Source organism: Phlebotomus papatasi, chromosome 2 (genome assembly GCF_024763615.1).
Source record: "Phlebotomus papatasi isolate M1 chromosome 2, Ppap_2.1, whole genome shotgun sequence".
In the NCBI taxonomy this organism is placed as follows: Eukaryota; Metazoa; Arthropoda; class Insecta; order Diptera; family Psychodidae; genus Phlebotomus; species Phlebotomus papatasi.
Genome location: NC_077223.1, coordinates 106,609,997 through 106,636,994, shown reverse-complemented (window position 1 = coordinate 106,636,994; position 26,998 = coordinate 106,609,997). Strand labels below are relative to the sequence as shown.

Genomic DNA, 26,998 nt, shown 5'->3' with positions numbered 1-26,998 from the left:
AGACGAATTCTCCATTTTTGTTATAAAAGCTGTCCCAATTTTGGGACATGTGCTATAAAATGGCTGCACTTTTGCTATAAAGAGGGTACGAAGACGTCCGAGGTTGCTTGAAGCGTTAGTCGCCTGATGAATTTTGTTGAGTGAGTGTGGTGTGTTCTTGAAATAGTTGAGTGCAAAAAAGGAGGAAAAAAACAAAATGGTGGACAAAATTGAAATGAGTTTGGACGACATTATTAAGTCGACAAAGGGTATGGGCTTGAGGAATAATCGTCGGGCACCTGGAAGGGGCCCCATGGGACGCCGCGGTGGGGCCAGTGGTGGGAATTTTCCACAGAGACAGCGAAATCTACGTGGAGGAGGCGTCCAGAAGGGGCGCAATGCTGCTGGCATTTCTCGTGCAAATGGACGTTTTCCGAGGGTAAGCACATCTGGAGAAACTCTGTCCTGACCACGGTGCAATGCTGTCAATTTTGGCCGGAAACTCTGGTGGTTTGCAATGAGGGCTTAGAATTCACCTTCCGCTAAAGAAAAAATAAAAGTCTTCGAGAGTGCGTGGAGAGTTCATGAGTCACCAAAAAAAATGTCTCCATTTTCTTCTTCATCCGAAGCCTGAAACACTTTTGTTTCACAAATTTATTCAACAAATTCGCACGAAAAAGTGTTTTTTTATTGTTGGAACATTCTCAGAATAGGACTGTTGTGTTTGATTTTTTTATTTAAATTGTTGCTTCTGAATTGTTTATTAAAAAATGAATTTCTTGGTGAGTGTTTTTTGGGGTTATTGAGGATAAAAAAAAAACTTGCTCTATCCGGAGGAACAAGACACAATCTTTTCAGGCTTTTCATTATCCTATTTCCCCGGTTGGAAAGGCCACTTTGGAGTGTGATTCTTTTTACAAAAGAGAGGAACATGTCCAAAAATTTTGTGGTTTTTTGCCCAAATTCTCTTCTTGGTTCGTATACCAAAAATTTTATTGCAAGAAACTTCTGACGAGGCTGCAATGAAAGCAGAAAAAAACCCTGTGACGATTACACGGAAGTCATCGCAGAAATTACGACTCAACAGAAAATTCCATTTAAAAAAAACATGCTTAAACACAAGAAACTGGACAATCTTCCTCTTCCGAGAGAGAGAAATGTTCAGTAAAATGAGACTTTTCCATAGATTTATATTTCGCACTGAAACACGACAAAAAACAGGAAATATTTAGGATTTTGGGTTATTTCCGCCCTCCCACGGCAAAAAAAATAAAATAAAGCATTGAAGGGGCCTCATCTTTGTAATCTCGACCACCAAGAGCATCCTTGGCAATTTTGCAAACAGCCACTCTGTCATCATCTTTTCTCCCAAAATGTCCGGGAAAAATTGAAGAGAGAGAGAGAGGAAAATGAGGGCAGAAGCCGCTTGTGAACAGGAGAAAAAAAACCACAGAAAAATAATTTGATGTTTGAGGGAAAAAAAGAGAGATTGCAGCACAAAACCATCTTCTACCTTATCTTAGGGCGATGTAAACGGCGCTTGGAAGCATGACATGTTCGAGAGTGGAAAAAGGAAAAATCTCCGTGGACCTGGTGGAATGGGAGGAGGAGGAGGTGGAAATTCAACAGCAAAACTATTAGTCAGCAATTTGGACTACGGCGTCTCGGAATCGGATATCAATGAACTCTTTGCGGATTTTGGACCACTCAAAAGTGCATCAGTACACTATGATCGCTCCGGAAGGTCACTTGGTAAGCCAGACAAATTCAGCTTCAACAAGCGGCTAAATTGACGCGAAAAACTATTTTTTGTGACTCCAGGAACAGCAGATGTTGTCTTTGAGAGGCGCGGGGATGCAGTCAAGGCCATGAAGCAGTACAATGGAGTCCCACTGGACGGGAGACCGATGAATATTCAGCTAGCTACATCAGATGTTCCCACACTGTCGCCTGCCATCAACAGAAACAGATTCCAAGGACCCCGTCCAGGAAACCAGAGAGGAGGCCCACAAAGTAAGTTTATCAGTTTATTAACCCTTTAACGACGAGACACTTTTTACGGACTGAAAATCAACAATAAAAATTAAACTAAGAAACATAACCAATGATAAGTCTTACATCTAACCTTGGAAAGTCCAATAGAATCTGATTCGGTGAATTTTGTGCTTCTATGGACGATAGGAACAAAAATAGCCCAAAAAAGTCATTTTTCTGACAATACCAATGAATAATATTTTTCGCTTTAATGAAAAATATTACGTACGAGTATTGTAGTTTTTATTGCCAAAGGGGATTTGCTTAAAAAAAAATTGGAAGTATAAAAAATAAATAAAATCTATTATGAATTTGAAAATTAAAAAATTCGCCATTTTTGAGCTTAAATATTTACTACATAGCAAATAGCTAGAGACTTGCAAAAAGTATTCTAGATTCCTTCAACCTTCTACTTTATAATTATGTACAGACATAAGAAAAAAATAACTTTAGGTAGTCAGCAAAAATTATTTTCATTATGGGACACCGGTTTTCCAATCGTCCTTAAAGGGTTAAATATTTTTAATTTCAGAAATTTAAAAACTTCGGGAACAAAACACATTGCAGTCAAAAGTAAAAATGTCATTAAAAACATATTAAAGTCGTAATTTGAGTTTAAGTGAAACATAATGATCTTAGGCAAATTTAGAGAAACGCTGGAAGGGTAAAAATTGGAATTTTAGACACTTAAGGGTTCGACTTTAAATGATTTTTAAAATTGATTTTCCTCTTGAATTTTTACAGAATCTTAATAGTTTTTTTTCTTATAAAAAGGGTTCAATAGGATATTTAAAAAATTGATAGGGGAAGATTTAAAAAAAAGTTGACAAGGTGCAAGATGTTTCAAGTATAATGTGGGCCAAATAGAACTGCCAGTCACGTAGATACTTTTTCCCGTCTTATACAGTGTTAACAACTCAGATTTGTAATAGAAAAATAAGAAACGAATAATTTTGCAAAGATTTATTAGTTTTCTTCATAAATGAAAACATATTTATTGTTTGGATGTCCAATAAGGTAAGGGAAGTATGTATCAACCAGTTAAGAAAAATGCTCCATAATTTGCTTAAAATAAATGATCTAAACCAATTTTTGACATTCTAAAATATGCCAATTGGAACTCCAGTATTACATTTATCTATATATCAACATTTCTTTTCTTAATATTTAGAGAAATTAGTTAAAAAAAAAATGGTAAAATTGCAACCATGCACTGCGCATATTGCTTCGGCCATATGAAAGCAGATGAGGAAGATATCGGCCGGGAGTGGAGCAGGCATCGGCCGAAAAATAAAACATCAATTAAAAAGTGTTCTGATACTAAAAGTAGAATAATTGAGTATAGTATTTTTTTTATTCAGACATTTTCGTAAATAGTTTAAATAAGGTATAATTCCTTATTTTGTGTCACTGAAATTCTAGTATACAATCATAATAATTTGAGAAATGGCTACTTTTTGATTAAGACTCTGACACAATGATTCAATAAATTAGATGAATAATTATATTTTGTTAAAAAGTCGACGAAAAACTTAATTCAGAGCATTATATATGAACAAACGCAATATATTTTGCATTAGATAAGTGGTAAAACGTAGTTAGTAATTTTTAAATATTCATTTTAATCTTGGTGGCCGATATCTTCTGCAAGCTGGCCGATACAAGGTGCATGGCCGATATATATTTCTCTTACCTTATATGTATTATTGTTCCTTGACTAATGAACTTCAAATAAGTATAATATGATAAATTTTCATTTAAAAAAACACCTTTTTACTAATATGACCACATTGGGTATGATGATATTAAAATTGCCTAGGATAAAATATCGTCCATATACGCGATTAAACTCAATAATTTCCTTAAATCAATTTTCCATTGTTAAATTTTAAAGTTTAATCTTATTTTGCAGCTAATATGTTTAAAGATTGCATTCAAAATTGTACACTTCTTAGTCAATTTTCAAGAATTATAAAATACACAGAAAAAAAGTTCACACCATTCTAGGCAAGGTTATCCTTACTGGTCAATCCAGTATATGGGGTTATGGAGCACCACAATTCTCTTTTTACGTCGCATTTTATAGATTTCATATCGATAAAATGGGTTTTCCAACAATTTTATTCCCAAAGGAAAAGCAACACTTCAGAAAAAAATTGAAAAAAAAAATTTTTGATAGGTTGTTTCACTACAATAATAGTTCGAATGAGTGTATTAGGCCTCAGGCTTATAAATAATACCTCGTTTGATGTGTCGACAGCAATATTTTCAGAAACTGTTCTACATTCAGTGGCTTGTGCCTTCACATTTGAAGACAAAATTGTACCATATGCCTTGGAACAAATCGATATTGCTTTTTTTTATTTGTCTTGTAACAAAAAATTAAGAACTTTGAATATTAAATGAGGTTGGATCTTAATGAATTACAGATTTTTTTTGTGTAGTCAAAATTAAGATTATTTTCGATTTTTCCGGAAAAATATGGTAAAGTCTGAATTGTAGAGAGCAATTTTTCCTAATGTATAGAATATTTAATAACCTTTCTCTTTGTGGAAAAATTATTTGATAACATTTTTATGATTTAAATTTGAAAAAAAATAGACCAAAAATCAGAATATTGGGATATAATTTCAAAGTGCGGTAAAGTGCCACATTTGTTATACAGAGTTTAACATCATAAATGAATAAACAATTGAATAGATTTTACCACAATTAAGACTACAATTATCAAAAAAAAAGTCACGTTTTAATCCAGAATAGAAATTATGAGAATAACTCAATTGATTCTCAAAGAAAAAAGCTCGCTAAAGGCGAGAAAATGGCAATCTTGCCTTAATGAATTTCCCTCGTTGGCAAAACTTTATCAGGTGATGACATTTTATAGGTTTTGTGGCATGAAAATTGGCTAAAAAACGTAATATAATTTTGTAAAAATAATTGAAAAAAATTAAGTAATTTTTTAAGATCCAAAATAGTCGTAAAATAGTGCACGTAAATTAGTACTCAAAATTAATACTCAAATTAGTAATACGTAAATTAGTACTCAAAGAACCATAAGTTGAGAATTCAATTGTCACCTTAAATTTCTTTTCTGACTTGCTCTTGACAGTTCTGAAAAAAAAACTCATACCTGATACATACGTAAAGATGTCAATTTTAGAGGAAAGTTTTAGAAAGTGTTGGAAAAAAATAACTTAATAAAATAGCTTTTTGTTAATAACATCGATGAAAACTCATTTTAAGATTTTTCTTGTTTTTTTTTTTAGTTTAACACAAAACAAAAAATGTGGAAATCTTAATGGGGAAATGGATTTATGAGTCCTTAGAACTGTTGTAGAAGTCTTACGAAATTAAAGAAAATTAATATTTGCTTTTTGTTTACGTGATTTATATTTCGAATTCTAAGTTATTTTACTTATTCTGAATTTTTTCCAAAGAACATATTTAGTATTGAATGTTCTGACACATTTGTGATTTGCTCATATGGTGTATGGTCTGCCGGGTTTTGTGGAAATAATTCGTCAGTTAAATCAGTTAAATTTTGTTTATTAAACGTACTTGAGAAAAAGACACTTTTATAAGCCCATTAAAAATTATTTTAAACAAAAATAATCGTAAGTGCCCGTAATTAATAAAAAAATATCAGAATTTGTCGTAACTTCCATTTTTAGGGAAGTTACGACAAATTTCCATACAAAATTTGCTCTAATCAGCATTTGCCGTATCTTCTTTCGCTCACTTGCGTGGCTTGTAATTTGCAGCAAAATTGCAATATTTCTCAATAAAACGTTTACAAACTCATCCAAATATCGAAAGACAGTGCGAATTATGCAATATTAAATCATTTTAATTCGATATTTGTGAGAAAAAAGTGAGAAAAAATCCCTACCCATCTGTCATTAATTCAAAACAAAACAAGGGACACGGCTCACAAAATTCATTCAATAAAATTTATGAAATAAAAGTTTTTAGGGTCAGGGATAAGAGTTTAATTGATTAATTTAGTCAAATAAAGGTGCTTATTATAACTAGTGTCATTGAAATTGATATAATGCATTTTTGAAAATTGTCGTAACTTCCAAGATCTCCATAGGGGAATGTAGGCATGGTTCGCACAGAGTGAACCTTCAAACGATGCGAATTTTTTCTTTGTTTTCAAAGAGTTGACTTACCATTTCTCATCTCGTCTCATGAACTAAATAATTATCTATTTTATGGGTAAGAAATGACGAACTTAGCTCTTTGCAAACAAAGAGAAAATTTGCGTTGTTTGAAGGTTCACTCATCACTCTATCCGAACGATCCGAACCATGCCAATATTCCCGTACATTGGAAGTTACGGCTTTATAAAAGATGGAAGTTACGATAAAATCTTATTGCGTTTCATCGGACATATATCTCATTATCTCAGATTTTAAATAATTTTATAAAGATTTTCTCGAGTTAACTTACAGTTTATTAGTGCTACTTCTATTATTTTGACTCAAAAGTATCGCATTAGGGGCTCATTTTTAAGAAAAATAATATTGAACTGAAAATTTCGTCTCCTGAAAAGTCGTGAAAAGGAAGTTACGACAAATGCTGATTTAACTGACGAATTTTTGTCCAGTGGAATTTTGTGGCAAAGAAATATGAGAAAAACAGAAACAACATCAAATATTAGTTTAATATTGATAATAATAGTCATTCCTTTTAACAACTAAACTAATAATTTTGATATATTCCTAACATTTTATAGTAATGTATTCGCATGAGATTTTGGCGCGAGTCACGAAAAGATGATTTTTGACATAACCTCCAAAAAGTATCTACGTCTACGTCATCACCAGCTCGATCTGCCCCACCTTATTACTTTGTTATTTGTTTTTATTCATCTTGCTAATAAACCAGTAAGCATCAAAAAATTGTACGAAAAGATAATTCACAGAGAGATCTATTTCATGAATTCGAGCATTCCGCAAAGCTGAAACGTCTGCTAAAAAGACTTTTACTTAAGTCCACTAATTGACTCAATTGACTGATTATTATTTGTATTTAGTTAAAAAGGTGGAACGGCGCGTTAGCATTCCAATTGATGTCTCTCAATAATTAATGGAGTTTTTACTTGTTTGTGTGCTTTCAGGGAGAAATATGGGCAATAATGCTGGGGGAGGTGGAGGTGGTGGACCTCGTCGGCAGGGTGCACGCAACGCCCGCCCTCCAGCCCCAACAGCCGAACAACTCGATGCAGAGTTGGACGCTTACGTGAAGGACATGAAGTAATTTGATAATTTGGAGGGGCGCGGATTCCTCATCACATTGATTGATTTCTATCAATAATTATGAAGAAATAGGCTAATCCACAAATAATGTAATACTAGGTTTAATTTCTTTTTTCTTAAGAGAGGATTCCTTGAATTTTTGATAATTTTCAGTTACTGATTTAATTTATGTGAATTGAAGTGAGACAAATTAAATAAAAAAATGTGAGTATATATTATGATGAATATATAAGGAAACAAATTAATGGAAGAAATATAGAAAATAATAAAAGATGAAATGCAGTCTTTCTCTTCCCCAAAATGCTCCATTAAATTTGGTTTATTTGATTTAAACAAAAAAGTCGCATAAAAAATGAAATAATTTCAGATTTGAGCTTTTTACTGATGATGAGAATAAATGTTGGCACTCACCAACGCTGCATCTGCTCATTGACGAACAGATGAACACGATCAACTCCAATTTTCAGGCGAAACTTCATTCTGCCCCAAAGAACTATTCACAAAACTTTCTGACAAGCTGAAGAACAATTTATTAAAATAGATTTGAGTAAACTCGATTTGATTGAAATTTCTGAGTTCCTTGGAAATGGTTCCTTGGCAAAGGAAAAAAAACATTTTAGGTAAGTAAAAAATTTATCTATTGACCATTTTTAACAAAATGCCAAGCAGAATACTGCTCAAGTTCTGTAGCTTTATGGCGCCTACACACTAGAAAAATTTCTTTGCTTCAATGTGGACATAAATATCTCCAGTGTATAGAGGCCTTTAGAAAAGTTACTTGTCTTTTCCGTTAGTATTACTCTAAATCTAAATAAAAAGCAAAATAGTTTTTTTTTTGACTCAATAGGAGATACCGGGGCAGAATTAGACTTCTTTAGAAAGATTATTGAGTAAACTAGTAGACTCTCTCAAATTCGGGCGTTTGGAACCGAAATGTCACCCGAACTAGAGAGAAATTCGGGCGACAAACTTTTTGAAATGCAACGATCTGTTGTTTACCTGCATACACTCAGTCCCGGCATTAACTCTTTCCGGACCGCAGCATATGCTGCAAACCAATTTTACAATTTTTTTAATCAAAAATATCCAAGCTCAGGAATTAATTGAGGTCTTACAAAAAATATCTTACATTTTACATTTGGAAAAATGATTAATTTAAAATAGTTTAATTTAAAGTTGTTGAGTTTCAAGATGTTGAATTTGGAATTGTTGAATTTAAAAATAGTTGAATTTTTATGTGTAAACTCAAAAATTGTTGAATTCTGTTTACTGTTGAATTTCCTTTTCATTTCGAAGATTTTGATTTTTTGCCTTTTTAGACATTTTTATTGATTTTTCCTGTACTCGGGATCCCCCTAATACGAAATGATTACATTTGATGCTCGGATCTTCACGATATACTTATTATGTATATAAATATTTGATGTTCTATATGACTTTTGCTCAATGAAAAGCATCTCGACTGAAGTATAAGTCTTAAATGTAAATTCAACAATTTTTACACAACTCTGGTTTAAAAATTCAACAACTTTTGTCTCAAAATACCATAAAGTTGTGTATATTAGAACGAATTTCGCGCGGAGTAAAAAGAGTTAAAACAAAAAGATTCAACTGTTTAATAGAAATGCATTAACAAACAGTACGTTTTAGCCAGATTTCTTTAATAAATGGTAAGAATATTTAAAAATTTTACCTTAATAAAAGAAATTAAAGTGTTATTCTGAAAAAGAAGCACAGTGTTTTCAAATCTCGCGCGTAGCAAAATAGTATACATTCAGGCGTATTTCAAAAATGATTTCATAAATTGACTCCCAATGGTAGGCAAACTTGCATAATTGTATGTGCATAATTCCGTCAGGTGCATAATCCCGAAGGACTTAATTCCGGGACTGAGTGTAGTATAGTCCAATACCTCGTCTTGAAAAGAACCGTGATTAAAATCCATTATTAAAAAAACATAGAAAAAAACTGAGTTGTCCGAAACTTGAGGCTGTCGGAAATAGTGTACTTTCCGTATTACGAACCGTTTTAACATTTTTGCAAATCAAAGCTATTTTTTTATTGACCAATATTTTATCATTTGCAATTTTTTTTTAAAATTTACTAATAAAATGTTTTATTACTTACCGTTTTTGCTAAAATGCTGGTCACAAAATTTTTAATTTTTTATTCTGTAATAATTCATTATTTTGAAAAAAAAAAAAACAATTGTCGTAACGTAATTGTCTCATTAGATATATAACTAGTTCTTGTTCATAATGGAAATACACAGTGTAGGGTAAGTGTGCCAAATTTCGGCATAGTTGGATGCAAGCGCCAAAGTCTCAAGTTTGAAATGTAATACTTTTAATACAAATTGAATTTTTTGTTACTTTTTTATAAGGAGTATTGCTTGGAAGCTTGTAGACAGTTTATCGTCTTTTTTCTCTAAAATCATTCTTGATACATTTTAAAATTAATGAAAATGTAAACGTAGCATTGGTGGCCTATCCGGCCACCTTCATTCTCATACAGTAGACTCTCTCTCAATCGGGAATATGGGGCAAAATGTTATTCGGTTTAGTGATAGAATTGAGCGTCAAAGCCTTTCTAAATTCCACAAAAAGCGCTCAATTATAAAGAATCACGATAAAATAGGAAGAACTACAGCAAATTTGATCAAATTATCTTCATAATTAAGCGTGAAAATTGTCAACAACATTTTGCGACCGATTGAAAAAGAGCCGATTGAGCGAGAGTCTACTGTAGTTCCTTGCTCTTCCGGAATTCTTTCAATGCCTTTTTCAGGTCATCTTCTTCGTCGAAGCGATATTTTTTTGTTATTCTTTGTATTGTATAATCTCTAGGATATGCAAAAACTAAAAACTCATGGAAATTTGAGGAACAAAAAATGTGGCCGAAATTGCAAGCTGGCCGGAATTGCAATCTGGCCGGATTTTGGTACACTTACCCTATATAAGAATTACCTATTGAAATTTCCGATTTAGGTGATGAGTAACTTACGACAATTGCAGATCCAAACGACAAACTACTTGTTGGACGTGTCCTATGACACTTTCGGAAGTGGGTAAATTTTTAAGACTTTCCATACAAATTTAAAAACTGGGACACCTCATCCCTGAGCCCAAGTGATGATAGATCTTTATTAGTGATTTCCACATCAAGGAGACTATCACGATGTTTTAATGGCTTTTCTGTGATGAAAAAAAAATCAGCACATGTTTCCCAGCAATACCTTTAGTTTTCCCTTCTCGGAATTTTGGTAAATGACCACGAAGCAGAACAACTCACTGATCTTCTGATCTTGATCCAAAATCCAAACTTTCCTTGGAGCACGTTCGACTTTATGATTGATACTCAAGGTTTAATTTTTATGTAATATATTTTTACATATATACATGCACTGTTTATGAATATACCATTCACAAATATTTACACAATTTGTTGGGGATTTTATCGCCAAGAAATAAAATAAATGGGACGTAAAATAATTTTTTTTTGTTCGAAAATATTAGAAGATAAAGGTTATTTGTATTCAAATGTTTCATTACCGCCAAAAATACTGCAATTATCTTTTTTTTTTAATTTTTGGGGAAAGGGCATAAAAGTACTTCTACAGTTGGGGGATTAGTTGGAGTAAAAATTACTTTCGTAAAGAAAAGATCCTCTTAGAACTTAACTGACCTGAAATAAACTGTTTTTTTTTTCTCCCCGAAATGCGAGAATAAATGAAGGATTGGATGACTTTGGGGCACTTAATTTGTTCATCAATTCTTTAAGACACTTTCTTGGTTTAATAAATTGTTCTTTTGATTGATTTCATGAGTATTAATTGCTCTAACTTGGTATCACATTCGTGTCCATAATGCAATGAGATACTCTGTCTAGTCCTTGGGTTCTTTGTTGTAGTCCACATAAACCCTCACCACCTCCCCCGAATACTTCCTCTGGGATGGCATGAAGTAGAAATCGGGCGTGTCGATCCCACTGGACATAGATTGTTGCTGATAGTGCGGTTGACGATGTCGTCGGTCCTGAGTATAGTAGCCGACAAGTTGCTGCTGCTGCTGCGTCCTGGGCAGCGAATATGTTCGGTCGGCATAGTGACTGGCTCTCGGGATATGATCTACATTACTATTGCCATGATTGTAGGCTCCTCCTCGTCCTCCCTCCGCAACATTGTGACCATTTTGATAGCTGCACAGATTAAAATTAACAAGTAATCTATTAAATAACTCCTTTGGTCAAGTGCTTAAAAAAAGTCCTTAATAAGTACTTATTAAGTCCTTAATTAAGGCATTAATTGGGCAAAATAAATTTGAGACATCAAAAAACATAACCTGGAAATGTTATATTAAATATTTGCTGTCATTCACAAAATTTTTCACTCTTTTACAGTAGACTCTCTCTCAATTGGGCATTTAGGGCAAAATGTCATCCGGTTTAGCGATAGAATTGAGCGTCAAAGCCTTTGTAAATTCCACAAAAAGCGCTCAATTATAAAGAATTACTATAAAATAGGAAGAACTACAGCGAATTTGAGCGAATTAGCTTGATAATTAAAAATTTATTGAAAAAGAGCCGATTGAGTGAGAGTTTACTGTAAAGGCGTCTACACATTGGGAGCAATTTTCGTCAAAAATTGCGTTTTTGACAGAAATTTGACGTTTCCCCCTACAACACTGCAGGGAATTTCCTTCAAAAAAGCCATTTTTGACAAAAATTGCTCGCAATGTGTAGAGGCCATAACTGATTAACTCTTTCGTCTCCTTTGGGACTCTGGGTACCCATTGAAACAACAATTTTTTTTAGACTATCTAGAATCGATAAAAATCCTATTCTTGTGGATGACTACAAACTATAAGGATGTCCAAATCTAGGATATTTTTTGCAGGATCCCAATTAACTCCTGAGCTAAGATATTCTTGGTCAAAAATCGTGAATTTTCGATTTTATGCTTCCTTGCAGATATTGTGACTTTTTTGATATTTCTAGACCCGAATAAGGAAAAACCTCTCGGGGCCAATAAGTATGATAACTAACAATTACAGATTACATAAATTCGAAAAAGATTTTTTTCTTGAATTTTCAAAAAACTTGTTCAAACTTTATGGGTACGGTCGTCCCCAAAAATCTAGAGGTCAAATATAAGGTTATCCCGCCAATGCCCGCCATTTGCTTTTTGACACCAACCTTGTAACAAAATTCCAAGCGGGAACGAATTTTTTGCCAATATGACCGATAATTTTGACATTTGGCAGCGAGGGAGATTGCTTTCAAGGAAGTTTTTCCTGTTCTTCCTGATTTTGGTGAATTCTGATTGTCCAGGAAGTGTTTTTTTGGCTCTTAAGAAAGCTTAATGTGTCTACAATAACATCGTGTTGAGAGAAATGTGTAAAATATTATGAGGAATCTGTTTACAAGCAGGAGCTGGGTGTCTTTTTTAGCACTTCCTGGACATCCCACAAGATACTGGTCAATAATTCACCTTGTTTTAGTTAGCAACATCGTACAGGAGTCCTTTGACTCTGAATTGTTTCGGTTTTTCTTACTTTTTGCTCCATACCTTTTGTTACTTTTTACCCCAAGTTGTGGTTCTTAATAAAAAGATTTCTTTAGAGAAGAATCTTCGTAGCGGCTTCATATTCAAAGAATCCAAGTCATTTAGGAAATAACCAGCAGTTCATAAATTTTGAATAATAAGTAGGTAATAATTGTTATTTGCTTCAAGGAAAATATTTCAAAAATAGGGCTAAAAATTTCGATATTTTTTATTTTCTAAATTCCTTGTTCGAATTCTATGCAAGCTATCTATGGAAAAAAATTTAAGCCGCTATCTTATTTACTTTGGGAGATATTGAGTTTTAAAATTTTCGATTTGTGACTTTTTGCCCCAGTCTCCCCTATACATTCTGGCGTATTTGAAAAATGATTTCATAAATTGATACCCAAAATTAGGCAAATTTGCAAAATTGTATGTGCATAATCTCGTCAGGTGCATAATCCCGAAATTCATAATGCTGGAACTGAGTGTATCCTATATTCTGTTAAATCTTGTCTTTAGATCATGATCTGAGAGTGTAAAATACTTACAAGATTCCCAGCTTTCTATAAATTTTCCTTTCCTTATACCGGAGTGCACCCCTTTATTATATTTTCAATATAATATTTTTTTAATCAATCATGTTATTGATTTTTTGTTCCAGATGCGAATGGGACACTTTTTCAAAGAGATTTTAGGAGTTCGATTAAACAATTAAAAATAAACGTTCTATAGTCATTAGGGTAACTACTTAAAAAGTATACTTGGTTAAAAGTCCTTAATTAAGTACTTAGTGAAAGGCACTATTGATGACTTTAAGGGGATTGCCTGAATTTAATCTAAAGAATAATCGTTTATTATTGTTACTGATCGAACTTAGAGCAGAATAAATCCACTTTTTTCAACTTGTTACCGTATTAGAGATCGAACGCTAAAAGATATCAACTTCCGGTGTTCGATGACCCCCCAAAAAAACATTATCTGTAGACATTTTTTTCTCTTTTCACTCTGGCCTCCAAAATCGTGTTTTTGGATTATTTTGAAAATGGATCCTTCAGTCAATCATACACACCTATTACTTAAAAAATCGCCATCTTGAATTTTAAAACGTCAAAATTTAATCACTCTGGAGGTCCTATTTTGCAACCGATTTGGTTAAATCTGGTTTTTTTGGAAAGGTCTTGAAATTTCCTACTCGGCTGTATCGGTTTCAATCGGTTTCAATCGGTTTCAATCGGTTATAAATTGGTCAAACCCATAAATCATTTATTGTTTTTAAATATTTTTTTGTCCGTAAAGTTGGTACTCAACTAGAGGACAAACGGTAAGAGATACAAACTTCCGATCTTTTAGGGACCTTCCTATGTAGATTTTTTTTTAAATTTATTTTGCCAACAGCTACCACGATTTCTTTTATATTTGAATATGCTTTGGAGGTAGTCCAGGTTAAGTTTTGGTCAATAGAAACCTTTGAGCGGTTAAATCGAAATTTTGAATTTGTGATAGTCAAAGTTAATCCACTCTGGGGGGTTTATTTTCAACCGATTTGTTTAAATTTGGACTTTTTTGGAAAGTTATTGATCAGTAGCGGGTACTCTACTTACCGTTCTACACAGAAAAAAATATTTTGTAAAAATGTTCGTAAATGTTTGTGAATTCCTATGGGGGAGTTACAAAATGCTCGTGAATCGTATAACCTACAATTAAGTTCGTAAAAGTTTGTATTTTTTCACAAACATTGTTCGTAACATGATCATTTGACGAGCATTTTTTGTACTTTTACAAACATTTGTTCGTTAATGTTCGAAAACACACAAAAAAATGTTCATAAAATTTTGTCATTTGTTCGTATATCTTTTTTTCCTGTCGAAAATTTTACGAATATTTACGAACAAATGACAAAATTTTATGAACATTTTTTTGTGTGTTTTCGAACATTAACGAACAAATGTTTGTAAAAGTACAATAAGTGTTCGTCAAATGATCGTGTTACGAACAATGTTTGTGAAAAAAGTACAAACTTTTACGAACTTGTTTGTAGGTTATACGATTCACGAGCATTTCGTAACTCCCCCATAGGAATTCACAAACATTTACGAATATTTTTACAAATTTTTTTTCTGTGTACTGACTTATCGTCCTCGAATTTACTTTTTGATTTGTCCATATGATTGAAACTCATGCCAAAACGTTCTAAAATGTGCACTTCTTCAATTCAATTGAAAACCAAAAATTTCAAAACGCTTTGTATTCCAATAAAATTGAAAAAAGAGCTCATTTCGGCCTCCCAATTCAGGCAATAGCCGCAAAGTTTTCCTTTAATCCTTTAAAGACGATTGGAACACCGGTGTCCCATAAAGAAAATTATTTTTCCTGACTACCTAAAGTTATTTTTTTCTAATGTTTGTACGTAATTGCAATGTAGAAGGTTGAAGGAATCTAGAATATATTTTGCAAGTCTCTAGCTTTTTGCAATATAGTAAATTTTTGAGGTTAAAAATGACGAATTTTTAAATTCTTATATTAAAAATTGATTTTAATTATTTTTTATACTTCCAATTTTTTTAAGCAAAACTGTTTTTATTAAAAGAAACTACAATACTCAAACATAATATTTTTTATTAGAGTGAAAATTATCAGTCATTAGTATCGTCAGAAAAATTACGAACATTTTTGGGCTATTTTCGTCCCTATCGTCCATAGAGACAAAAAATACACCAAATGAGACTTTGTTGGACTTTGTAAGCTTAGATGTAAGACGTGTTGTAAATTTTGTTTAACGGTTTCATTTTTATTGCTGATTTTCGGTCAACGAAAACTGTCTCGTCGTTAAAGGGTTAAATAGTTTTTCTACAAATTCCTTGAAATTAAGTCATTAAGTATAAGAACTTATTAAGTACTTATTAAGTATTTAGTGTAATAGCAGTGTGTCTGAGATATTTAATGTGTTCAACATACCGTGATTCATTTCCTCCTACACCATTCTGGTGCCTCGAATTGGTCCCATTTCGTGAATTATCGTAGTACTGTGTTTTGGCTGGAGAATGAGACATTGGCAGAGTTTGCTGACTGCTCGATGTGCGACTCCTAGATTTTCCATTCTTCTCTTCCACCGTTTCCCCAAAAGCATCAAACGCATAATTTGTGTTTGATGAATAGTCCTTCCATGCTGAATTGGGAATCAATTGATCCTGCAAAGATGCACCAAAAGACATGGAAAAATTGCATTAATTCACCGTGAAAAACCCTTCACCTTTTTAGTGTATTTATCTATAAAAACAAAACAAAAAAACACACAATCTTTTTTTTTTCTTTAAAAACAATAAACCAAACTGAACAAAAAAAAACATGAAACATTGTGAGATGAAAGGAAGAAGAAAAACAAAACTCAAGAAAAAAACAGAAGCAAAATCAAACAATTTTTTTTGGTTAATAAATGGTATTAATTTGGAAAATTACCAAGTTTCATATTCATTCACTAATCTCTGAAGCTGTGTCTTTTCCGGATGGTGTCCGGATCGGTCAGAAGAGAACGCCCACCTTCTATTGCAAATCACCCTAAACATTCTTATCAAAAAATTTCATTCTCTATGTTATCACTTTTTCTGTAATCAATTATTTTTTTTTAATACTACAAATTATTGATTTTTTCTCTATAAAAGTAAAATATTTAGTTACTCTATTTGTTTTTCTACATATAAATAGATAAATGGTAACCACTAGCAAAAAAAAAAACATTATTACAAAATTTATATAATTCAACAACGAAAAAAATTAATACCGATATTTTTACAATATATTTTACAAAGAATAATTTCTAACAAATATAATTCTAGTGAACTACTGTACTTATTATTAATTTTTCTCAGTGAAAATTAGGCATTTTCATTTGTATACAGAAGTAATGTAATGTTTACGTTGGTCAGTCACAGTTAGTGGTCGAAGAAGAAGGTGTGGAAGAAGTCTCGTACTTCATAGTGTCTTTCTATTTATCCCTATTGCGTCTTGTCTCTGTCTTTTGTAATTTTCACATTTCTATCTTTCATGTTTTTGTGTATTACAAACTGCTCGTAGTCGGATGGTACATCCTGTACTCCACAGGTATCGCATAAATAAGCTAGAAAATGTGTATGATTTTTGCGTAACTACTCAACACAATTGCATTTATAAAGTAAGGAAAAATGGTCAGATTGGGTCCGATATTTAATGGTTCCATAAGTTTGTGCATAATCAGGAGATAGGCTTAGACAGATAAGTTAGTTTTTTCATTTATAAAACGCCTCAAACTCTTCAAACTTTCTGAAAAGAACCGTAGTTTAAATCTGTTAGAGGGCGCCAGGATCGTCGCCACTGGCAACCCTCTAAAGAAGTACCATGCCAGTGGTCGCCATATTGTTCATTCGATCGCCAGCATTAGTTCATATCAGACGCTCTCACTATTCTCACATTTGTCATTTAATTAGTTGAAGTACTTTCTAAATTAATTCTGTTAAAATATAGTTCAAAGTGTTTGGTTTGGAGCCGGCCACCTCATACACTCTTCGGCGACAACGTGGAATTATTAAACTAATTTTCCTCTTCTCCCGAAGGTACCAAGCCACAACAAAGCCCATTTAGAACACAGAAAAAATAAGTTGTCCGAAGCTTAAGTCATTCAAAGGTACCACGCTGTATCCTAATTTTCTTAAATCAAGGCCAGGGGCATGACGTTTCCTATGTTTCCCATATGTTTCTAGCGTGCCGAAAAAAATTTTGAGTTTGTTAGCTGTTTTCTGTCATTGTAGATTGAATTCGAAAAAACTACAAATACAAAATAAAACCCAACTTAATAGTGAATAGGCAACCGAAACCCCTAAATTGGCAACTTACGTAGTTTTGGAGATATCTCGTAAAGTGTGTACGAAAACAGGAGAACATTTACACTAAAATCGGTCGCATTTTTCAAAGCTAATGTCACCTGCCTGATTAAGGCTATGAGCCTCCATATACAGTCGGGAAAGAGGGTAACGAAAGACTTGTAGCGGGAGGTAAATGCTACTTTTCATTCTCATAGATCAGAGGTGTGCAAGAACCGTTTGAAACCGAAAAAAAGTCAAATAAAGCTTGTTCGTCAATGGTCAAAACGCTACCTGAGCAAACTTATTTTGACGTTTATTCGGTTTCAACGGTTCTTGCACACCTCTGTCATAGATTGTTGTGGACAGAACGCAATCTGACGGAAATTTGATGAACTAATATTTTCTGACATTGTAATTTAGGCATTTTGTCTTTTCGTTTTATGACTTTAATGGCGAGACACGCGTACGACGACGACTATAGAATTTTAGTTATTTTCTCGAGAAAGTTGTAAAAATGGTGTAAAATTATGTTATCTATTGCAGAGGTGTGCAAGAAACCGTTGAAACCGAATTAACATCAAAATAAGTTTGTTATAGTAGCGTTTTGACCATTGACGTACATGTTTCATTTGACGTTAATTCGGTTTCAACGGTTTCTTGCACACCTCTGATCTATTGAATCTAAGAGGGTATTTCTTTTCTTTGGCGATAGGTTAATTAAATATAGACAGACGGATTTAATAGATATTTAGTGATATCCAGAACAAGATTGAAGTCTTATTAGGTAAAGACAAAGACGATTTATTTAGTAATTAGGACGACTTTTAATCAATTTAACTTATTAGCTCCCCTAGATCTAGGGTAAAGTAGTACAAGTTGGACAATGGCACAATTTGGACAGGGATATTTGTCTTGATAAATTTAGTACTTCATTTTTATTTGTATATTTTTAATACTTTAGTTTTGTAATTTGGTTCCTTGTGATTAAAAACAAATTTTGCACTGTATTTATCAAGAAAAAAGCCATGTCCAACTTGTACCGGCGAATTGTCCAACTTGTAACACTAATTTCAAATTATATCAAAATTATATCAAAGCAGATGCAGTTAGCAAAGCTGCTGAGGCAACCGACGATATCAGGCCTTTCAAAAAGTGCCGTACATCGCATATTGACAGAAAGTTTCAACATGAAAAAGCTTTGTGCAAGATGGGTGCCGTGTTTGCTCACACCGGAGCAGAAACAGCGTCGTATCGCAATAGCCAAAATCAAGGAATTGAAGTTCGAACTGCCTCCCCACGCCCCCTGTTCTCCAGATTTGGTCCCATCGGACTATGTCCTGTTCCCAAACATGAAAAAATAGCTGGGTGAACAAAGATTTTCCAACAATACTGAGGTCGAGCTTGCAGTTGACGCCTATTTCGACGACCTGGATGGAACCTACTATAAGATGCGTAGGGTATAGAGGCTATCCAGCATCGCTGGGAAAAGTGTGTCGCCCTATAAGGAGACTAACAAGTGGTGAACGGAAAAGACCTGTCTTGTCTCTTTCAATTTTTATTCTACACGACGTTTCGGGAATCTATGTCCCCTTCATCAGGTATAAAATAATGGGGAAGAAACACGTAAGGTTTGAATTCGTACACTGTGCTTACACTGGGATCTATGGACAAAACAGGGTTGGGAGCTCATCTCCATGCACAGATTCTGTGTCTATCCATTGCATGGAGATGAGCTCCCAACCCTGTTTTGTCCATAGATCCTAGTGTAAGCACAGTGTACGAATTCAAACCTTACGTGTCTCTTCCCCATTATTTTATACCTGATGAAGGGGACATAGATTCCCGAAACGTCGTGTAGAATAAAAATTGAAAGAGACAAGACAGGTCTTTTCCGTTCACCACTTGTTATACTCCATTGGACCATACCTCATCATATAAGGAAACTATGTTGAGAAATAAAAGAGTTTAAAATATTTTTTGTTTTCCTCCGAGGCCAGGGACTTTTGGTACCACCCTCGTAGGATCCGTCTTTCGAAAACTTCAAGAGCGTATATTTTGGTTTTCGATGGCCAAGATAGTCCTTTGAGCGGAACATCAATAAGAACGAGTACCATCTTCTTCCCGCCACCAGTCTATCATTTACCTCTATTCTGACTTCATTGTCTGTATTCAAAGGATACATTTATCATAATACAGAGAAAAGAATGCTCAGGAAACTCTCTATGAGTGATATCCGGTGGGTATGAGAAGAAAGGGGCATCGTGCGACGAGGTTGAAGAATTTAGTGGACGATGTCCTAAAAATCCTGGGGATGTTGCCACGCTCGCGCTGGAGGATGCAACCTTTGAATCATGTGAAACGGCGAGGGTGTTGTGCAAGAGGTCTTGTCGGTCATAACTGGCCGTTAGTAAGGGAATCTCAGTGGCGCAGTAGGCAAGACCGTTAGGTCAATATGGTTATAATGGTCATTTGGTCTCGGTCGTGTTTGGAAGAATAAAGTTGTGAATTCAAGCTATCAAGATGAGGTACTTTCGAATCGTAGAGATCGAGTAAGAAAGGTAATTGTTCACAAGGAGATATTGGTTGAGAAGCATGCTTCTTCCTGTTAAGAGGTCACAAATGCGATGGTATGGTCATGTTCAACGAATGAATGAAGAAACATCCCCCAGAAAAGTTACACGAACTATTGTGAAGAGGCGTAGACTTCGGGTCAGACTTAGAACAAGGTAGTTAATGTAAGTTCAAGATCTTCTCCAAGATCTTCTCCGGGATCTTCTTCAAGACAATTTTACGAACATCTTTCTGAAGTAGTAGAGGATCGATAGGCGAGAGCTGCTAACCTGAGTGTCCTAAGCCCGCGACTCCGAATAGAAATAGATAAATATGTTCTCCATTATTCCTTCTTGTATCTCTTCCTGTATCTTTTTAGCCATCCTGAGAACAAGAACACGATCGAAATAATGGGTCTAAATGTTATTTTTTATTGAGGGTCCAACACTCAAACTCTTCTAAAGGACAAACTGACGTATTTGAATGAGATTTGGTAATAAAGGGATGTCAAACGTAATAACCCTTCCAGTGTATGCACTTTAAAGACGAGGATCTCAGTGACGCAATAGGTAAGACCGTTGGTTCTTTGGCGGTGAGATCTCTGACTCGACTCCCAAAGTTGTGAAGTCGAGTACCGCCCGATGTACGGCAAGTAACTGAATGTCGAGAAAAGACATTTCTCACTGTAATAAAACGTAATGAAATGCCTCGTCTCTTCCGAAAAACCTTCGAGAGCACGAAAGAGGCATCCACTACGGGGAAAACGTTCCTGGGCGATCTATGATCAGCAGATTCGTCCAACAAGAGGCACATTGTATCGATTACATTGCAAATTGTAATACCAAATAAAATGTCTCAATACGATTAATAACTTTGAAGACATCTGTAAAAGTCTCCCACGAACTTATGGAACCATCTGATATCACAAATATTTTGAAAGGCAAAAAGACACACTACAAAAGCCAATTGCATGTCTATTGTCTTGAGGAGATTGATAAATTCTTTTGCACGAATTCTTTATAAATTAGTAAATTTAAACTCTCTCACCTTTTGATTGTGCTTCTTCCTCGATGTCTTATAGATTGTGCATGTGACTTGAAGAAGTGCCACAATGATAAGGGCCAAAATACATCCCAGAACAGTGTACAATCTCGTCTCAGAAAGCTGGAAGAATGATGAACCTTTTTCCTCTTCGCGATTAGTAATATCTGTAAAATATTCAATGTATCAAATGCCTTTCATAAAAATTGGTAAGAAAGCAAAATTACATTCAACTGGCTCAAAGTCTAGATAATTGGGATCAACAGATAATGATCCAACTTTTCCTGTTGTCACACTGTCCAGAAGAGCACGTTTAACGAGTTTTCCCTCTCTCATTTCTTCTTCTGACTCATTCAAATCATTGCTCCTAACTTCTGTCTCAAGTGTCCTTCCTTTCTCGTAAGCTGCCTTATCGAAGAGTATGTTCATCTTGGCCACAACACTGTCACCCGTTCTACAAAACAACATCCAAATTGCAACAAATATACATCAATCTTTAAAAACAAAATCCACGCTTACGTTTCGAATTCTTTAACATCGGTCATATAGTATCCAGGAAGATCCTGCAATACCCCACTAAATGAATCCTTGATGGTATTGGCAAGTGTTTCAAATTCCAAACTGCCCTTGACTGGTGCTTCAAATGATTCTGCGAGATTCTGCAATTTTACCCCAACGGCATAGACAAGGCGATCAGGGGCATTTGTAGGTGGCACATTGTTGAGGGCTTCAAGTTCCTTTCCGCACGACTTTATGCAAACTCTGACATCTGTAACAACGGGAGTCTGCTCGTGGCGTCGGATTTTCTTATTGACCGCATTGAAGCTCCCGCCAACAATTGGGAACATCAGGTAGAGACAATGATCATCGGTGAAAGATAAATCATGGGCATCGTCGCTAACACGCTTCCTGGTGAACTCTAGAATGGTCACACCATCCTGAATGCGACCAGTTGTGTCGTAAATATCCTGCCGATACGGCAGAGAATCGAGGATAGGACTCTGCTTGCCCACAATCCACATATCCATCAAGAATGGCCTGCCTGTCTTATCCACCCAACCAATGACTGCATCCGTCTGGGGCTGAACATTAGAGAACAATTTTGAATCTTAATTGTTTTCCAAAGCATCACTTTTGCAAGGACGTTGCAAGAGAAGGGAGCAAGGGACAAGGGACCGATTGCCCTACAACATATTTTTTTCTTTTGGCTTCTAGGACTTGGTATAGTTCAAAAATGCTGTGACATTAAGCTACAACGTTTGAACCTGTAATGGACTATATTCCTAAATGGACCTGAAGTATTTCAGGCCTTCTGGATCCCTTCTTGATCTGAAATATCAAGACCACCCTGAAGGGGAATTCTGTAAATTTTTGTGGTAAAATTCAGGAACAGGAGAACATTCAGGCTTCTTTTGGCCAGTTTCCAAAGGGTAACTTATCTCGATTACCCGAAATATATGGGATCCTCGGGTTCCCTGGAAAATATATAGGTTCTCCTAGTTCCTTGAAAAAAAATAGGTTTCCCGGGATCTCTGAAAAATGTATGGGTTCCCTGGATTCTTTGTGAGTTTCCTGAATAATGTAGGGGTTTCCTGGGATCCCTGAAAATGTATAGGTTCCCTGAGTTCCCTCTGAGTTTCCTGAAAAAATGTAGGGATTCCCCGGGATACCTGAAAATATACAGGTTCCCTGGGTTTCTTGTGAGTTTCCTGAAAAAATGTATGGGTCCCCCGGGATCCCTGAAAAATGTATAAGTTCTCTGAGTTCTCTGAGTTACCTGAAAAAAAATGTATGGGTCCCCGGAATCCCTGTAAAATGTATAAGTTCCCTGAGTTCCCTCTGAGTTTCCTGAAAAAAAAATGTATGGGTCCCCCGGGATCCCTAAAAGATGTATAAATTCCCTGAAAAATGTATGGGTTCCCTGGGATCCCAAAGTTCTCTGTAAGTTCCCTAAAAATATAAGGGTCCCCCAAAATCTAAGAAAAATATATGGGTTTACCGAGTTCCCTGAAAAAAATATGTGGGTTCCCCGGGATCCATTAAAAATGTATAAGTTCCCTGGATTCCTCGTGAGTTTCCTGAAAAACGTATGGGTTCCTTATGACCCTGAAAACTGTATAAGTACCCTGGGTTCCTTGTGAGTTGCTTTTTGTCGGGATCCCAGAAACTGAGATCCAATAATTCCAAATTTAGGGGATTCCGAAATGTAAAGTACACTAAGATTTTGAAAACTCTGATGGGTTTTGAAAGGAAATAAGATCTCATCACTCCTGGACCATGGGAAGGAAGAAACAGATGAAATCCAGGAGAAAAAGATCTTTGGCGTAGTCACATCTTTTGGCTTTTCGGGTCTTTGGCATTTGGGATTTTGGGGGTTTTGGCTTTCGGGATTTAAACTTTCGGAATTAAGTTTTCGGAATATTGAATTTCAGGATTTTAGCTTTCGGAATTTTTGACTTTCGGGATTTAAATTTTCTGAATATTGGCTTTAGGAATTTGGATCATTCGGGATTTTGGCTTTCGGGACTTTGGCTTTCGGGATTTTGGTTTTCGGAATATTGACTTTCGGGATTTTGGCTCATTCGGGATTTTAGCTTTCAAGATTTTGGCTTATTCAGGATTTTGGTTTTCGGAATTTTTGGTTTCGGGATTTTGGCTTTCAGAATATTGGCTTTTGGGATTTGGCTCATTCGGGATTTTGGCTTTCGAGATTTTGGCTCATTCGGGATTTTGGCTTTCAGGATTTTGGCTTTAATGATTTTAGTTATCAGAATATTGACTTTCGGTATTTTGGCTCATTCGGGATCTTTGCTTTCAGGTTTTGGGCTTTCGGAATATTGGCTTTCGGAATTTTTGGCTTTCGCGATTTAAATTTTCAGAATATTGGCTTTCGGGATTTTGGCTTTCAGGATTTTGGCTTTCGTTATTTTAGTTTTCGGAATATTGACTGTCGGGATTTTGGCTCATTCGGGATTTTGGCTTTCGGGATTTTGACTTTCAGGATTTTGGCTTTCAGAATTTTGGCTTTAATGATTTTAGTTATCGGAATATTGACTTTCGGTATTTTGGTTCATTCGGGATCTTTGCTTTCAGGATTTTGGCTTTCGGAATATTGGCTTTCGGAATTTTGGCTTTCGGGATTTAAATTTTCAGAATATTGACTTTCGGTATTTTGGCTCATTCGGGATTTGGCTTTCAAGACTTTGGATTTCGGAATTGTGGCTTTCGGGATTTTAGTTTTCAGAATATTGACTTTCGGGATTTTGGCTCATTCGGGATTTTGGCTTTCGAGATTTTGGCTTTCAGGATTTTGGCCCATTCGGGATTTTTGTTTTCAGGGTTTTTGGTTTTCGGAATATTGGCTTTCAGAATTTGGCTCATTCGGGATTTTAGCTTTCGGAATTTTGGCCTTCAGGATTTTGGCTTTCGGGATTTTGACTTTCCGAATTTTGGCTTTTAGGATTTTGTCTTTTTGGGATTTTAACTTTCGGGACCTTGACCTACTCGGGATTTCGACCCATTCAAGTTTTTGGCTTTTCGGGATTTCGACTTTCAGGATTTTGGCCGGCGGCGGATAAAACGTAAGGAAATGCGCCGTGTCTACCAAAAAAAAAGGGAGTACAGAAGTAGCATTTATCTTTCGGAAAAATCGCTCCTGGGCGATCTATAAAATCAACAGACTTTCCCAACAGGGAAATATTGTTATGATTTCATTGTAATACAAATTAAGTGTATCACAAAATATTAATAATAATCGGCTACGCTCTTGCTCTTTTGTACAGAATCACTCACCATTTTATCATCCTCACTGAATCCAATTCCCGTCCATGTGTCCGTATGGCTTGTCTCAATGTGGAATCGCATCTCATCTCCACGTCCAATTGTCTCCCACCTGGCATAGTATTCACACGTGTGATTGTCAGGAGAGCAATTGTGAGGATAACGCCAATGGCCACGACAATCATTGTCCAGCAACTGTGTTGATTTCTTCGATGACATGTCTTTCTTCGGGACCTCCAGGAAATTAATGGATGCCAGACCACGTTGCATTTTGCCCCCGTGATACTTGAGCTCATCCGGCTTGTAGAAATCTGGCACTGATGCCATCTCTGTCTCCAAGCCAGATAGTGGACTGTGGACATATCGTCCTGGTTCCTGTCCACGTGCCCAAATAACACTCATCAGATCATCCACAATGGAGTGATCAGATGGTTCCTGTGCATCCAATTTTCTCCTAAAAGCTATTGTAGTCACGCCATCGCTCTCAAATCCAGTTGCTGCTGTCAAGTCAAACTTCCCACCCCAGAAATCATCGAGACGTGGAGTTGAGCGATCTCTTGTGTAGTAGTCCAGAATTCTTGATGCATTCCCCCGAGCACTTCCAATGATAATGTCCGTGCAGTCCATTCCCTTGAAATCCTGCGTCGGAGTCCATTTGTTAAGCTTTGGCTTTCCTGTTAATTAATTCAAAATGAAAGTTACTTTTTTGCAAAAAGACAAAAACAATAAAAGTTCTGATTGTTCAAGTCTTTTGCCATGTTAATCATGTTTTGTTTTATGCAATGTTCCTAAGAGGAATGACATTGAAATACATGAACCATCATTATTATGATTATATGAATGATCCCCCGTGTTGAATGAATTTAATTAGGCAACTAAATAATGAACAATTTTTAATAAGATGAAATCTCAAATTAAGATTATTATGGGTACTAAAGTTTAGAAGCTCCCCCTAATGAATTTTCTTCTCTTTCTTCTAATTAGAATATATATTTTTTACACTGTATACAATTTATGTACAAGAGTTTAGTGTAAGTTAGTATGCGATAGTGTAATTTGTTATTATTTCTATATAATCCTCTACCTTTATCCTTTTGATTTCTACCACCAGCGGGTTCACTTTTAAGTTGTTGATTGCTTTTTGGTTCTGGTTCGCTTTTAGGTTCTGGTTCGCTTTTAAGTTCCGGTTCGCTTTTAGGTTCCGGTTCGCTTTTAGGCTCTGGTTCACTTTTAGGTTCTGGTTCGCTTTTGGGTTCAGGTTCGCTTTTAGGCTCTGGTTCACTTTTAGGTTCTGGTTCACTTTTAGGCTCCGGTTCACTTTTAGGTTCTGGCTCACTTTTAGGTTCTGGTTCGCTTTTGGGTTCGGGTTCGCTTTTAGGTTCAGGTTCACTTTTGGGTTCTGGTTCGCTTTTAGGTTCAGGTTCACTCTTAGGTTCTGGTTCACTAACTGGTGTTGATGAATTGTCAAAATCCTGTCTTTCAGTACTTGGTTCTGCATTTGGTTCAGCTGAACTTTCAGGTTCTGGCTCAGGGGTTGATGTTCCTTTATTTGGCAATTTGTGCAATTGTAAATTATTTGTGCTAACTGTGAAGTCTTTTGGTTTGACAACCAAAATATTTTTTTTTTCAGAGTGTCTAGTGTACAGTTTTGCTAATAAGTTGCATAATTTTACTCTTGCTATACTACAGAATTTAATTGTAAGGCTTCAGTGTCTTATAAACTGAGTGTCATTTACAGTTTTTTTTCTTATTCCCAAAATAATGAGGAGTGAAATATAATTATAAATACCTGCTTCGTCCGTTTGGGATTGAGGTGTAGGCTCTGGCGTTGGATCTGTAATAGAAGTTGATTGTTAAGAATAGTTTCCGTAAATGCAGGTGACTTTGCTTCCTTGCTGTTCGTAAGGTTTCCTTTAATTCTAGCACGCGGAGACGGTCTTCGTCGATCGATGATAGATAGGATCAGTAAAGGC

At 35.2% G+C, this 26,998-nt stretch overlaps 2 protein-coding genes across 4 annotated transcripts in view; one reads left to right on the top strand and one right to left on the bottom strand.

Moving 5' to 3' along the window:
- The first annotated feature begins 94 nt into the window (after window positions 1-94).
- LOC129800688 (THO complex subunit 4) lies at window positions 95-7,552 on the top strand. The gene is made up of 4 exons (XM_055845276.1): window positions 95-418; window positions 1,503-1,731; window positions 1,801-1,992; window positions 7,136-7,552. Exons 1-4 carry the CDS (start codon window positions 197-199, stop codon window positions 7,273-7,275), a joined length of 783 nt encoding a protein of 260 aa, XP_055701251.1. The 5' UTR covers window positions 95-196; the 3' UTR covers window positions 7,276-7,552.
- Window positions 7,553-10,637: 3,085 nt separating this feature from the next.
- Window positions 10,638-26,998, bottom strand: part of LOC129800664 (uncharacterized) — a 53,361-nt gene continuing 37,000 nt past the window's right edge. For 2 of the 3 annotated variants that reach the window (XM_055845230.1, XM_055845229.1), the window contains exons 6-13: window positions 26,815-26,859; window positions 26,110-26,568; window positions 25,038-25,699; window positions 21,765-22,327; window positions 21,473-21,699; window positions 21,252-21,412; window positions 15,775-16,007; window positions 10,638-11,471 (exon numbers count right to left, since the gene is read on the bottom strand). In XM_055845230.1, the coding sequence (XP_055701205.1) occupies window positions 11,159-11,471; window positions 15,775-16,007; window positions 21,252-21,412; window positions 21,473-21,699; window positions 21,765-22,327; window positions 25,038-25,699; window positions 26,110-26,568; window positions 26,815-26,859 (2,663 nt within the window). In that variant the 3' untranslated portion in view covers window positions 10,638-11,158. Of the gene's footprint in view, window positions 11,472-15,774; window positions 16,008-16,863; window positions 16,934-21,251; window positions 21,413-21,472; window positions 21,700-21,764; window positions 22,328-25,037; window positions 25,700-26,109; window positions 26,569-26,814; window positions 26,860-26,998 lie in introns of those variants that run through there. The other variant, XM_055845231.1, reaches the window with a different exon arrangement.

Coding starts and splice junctions, on each gene's coding strand:
- LOC129800688 (XM_055845276.1), top strand. CDS start 197: ATGGTGGACAAAATTGAAATGAGTTTGGACGACATTATTAAGTCGACA. Junction 1,732..1,800: donor TCGCTCCGGAAGGTCACTTG/GTAAGCCAGACA, acceptor TTGTGACTCCAG/GAACAGCAGATGTTGTCTTT. Junction 1,993..7,135: donor CCAGAGAGGAGGCCCACAAA/GTAAGTTTATCA, acceptor GTGTGCTTTCAG/GGAGAAATATGGGCAATAAT.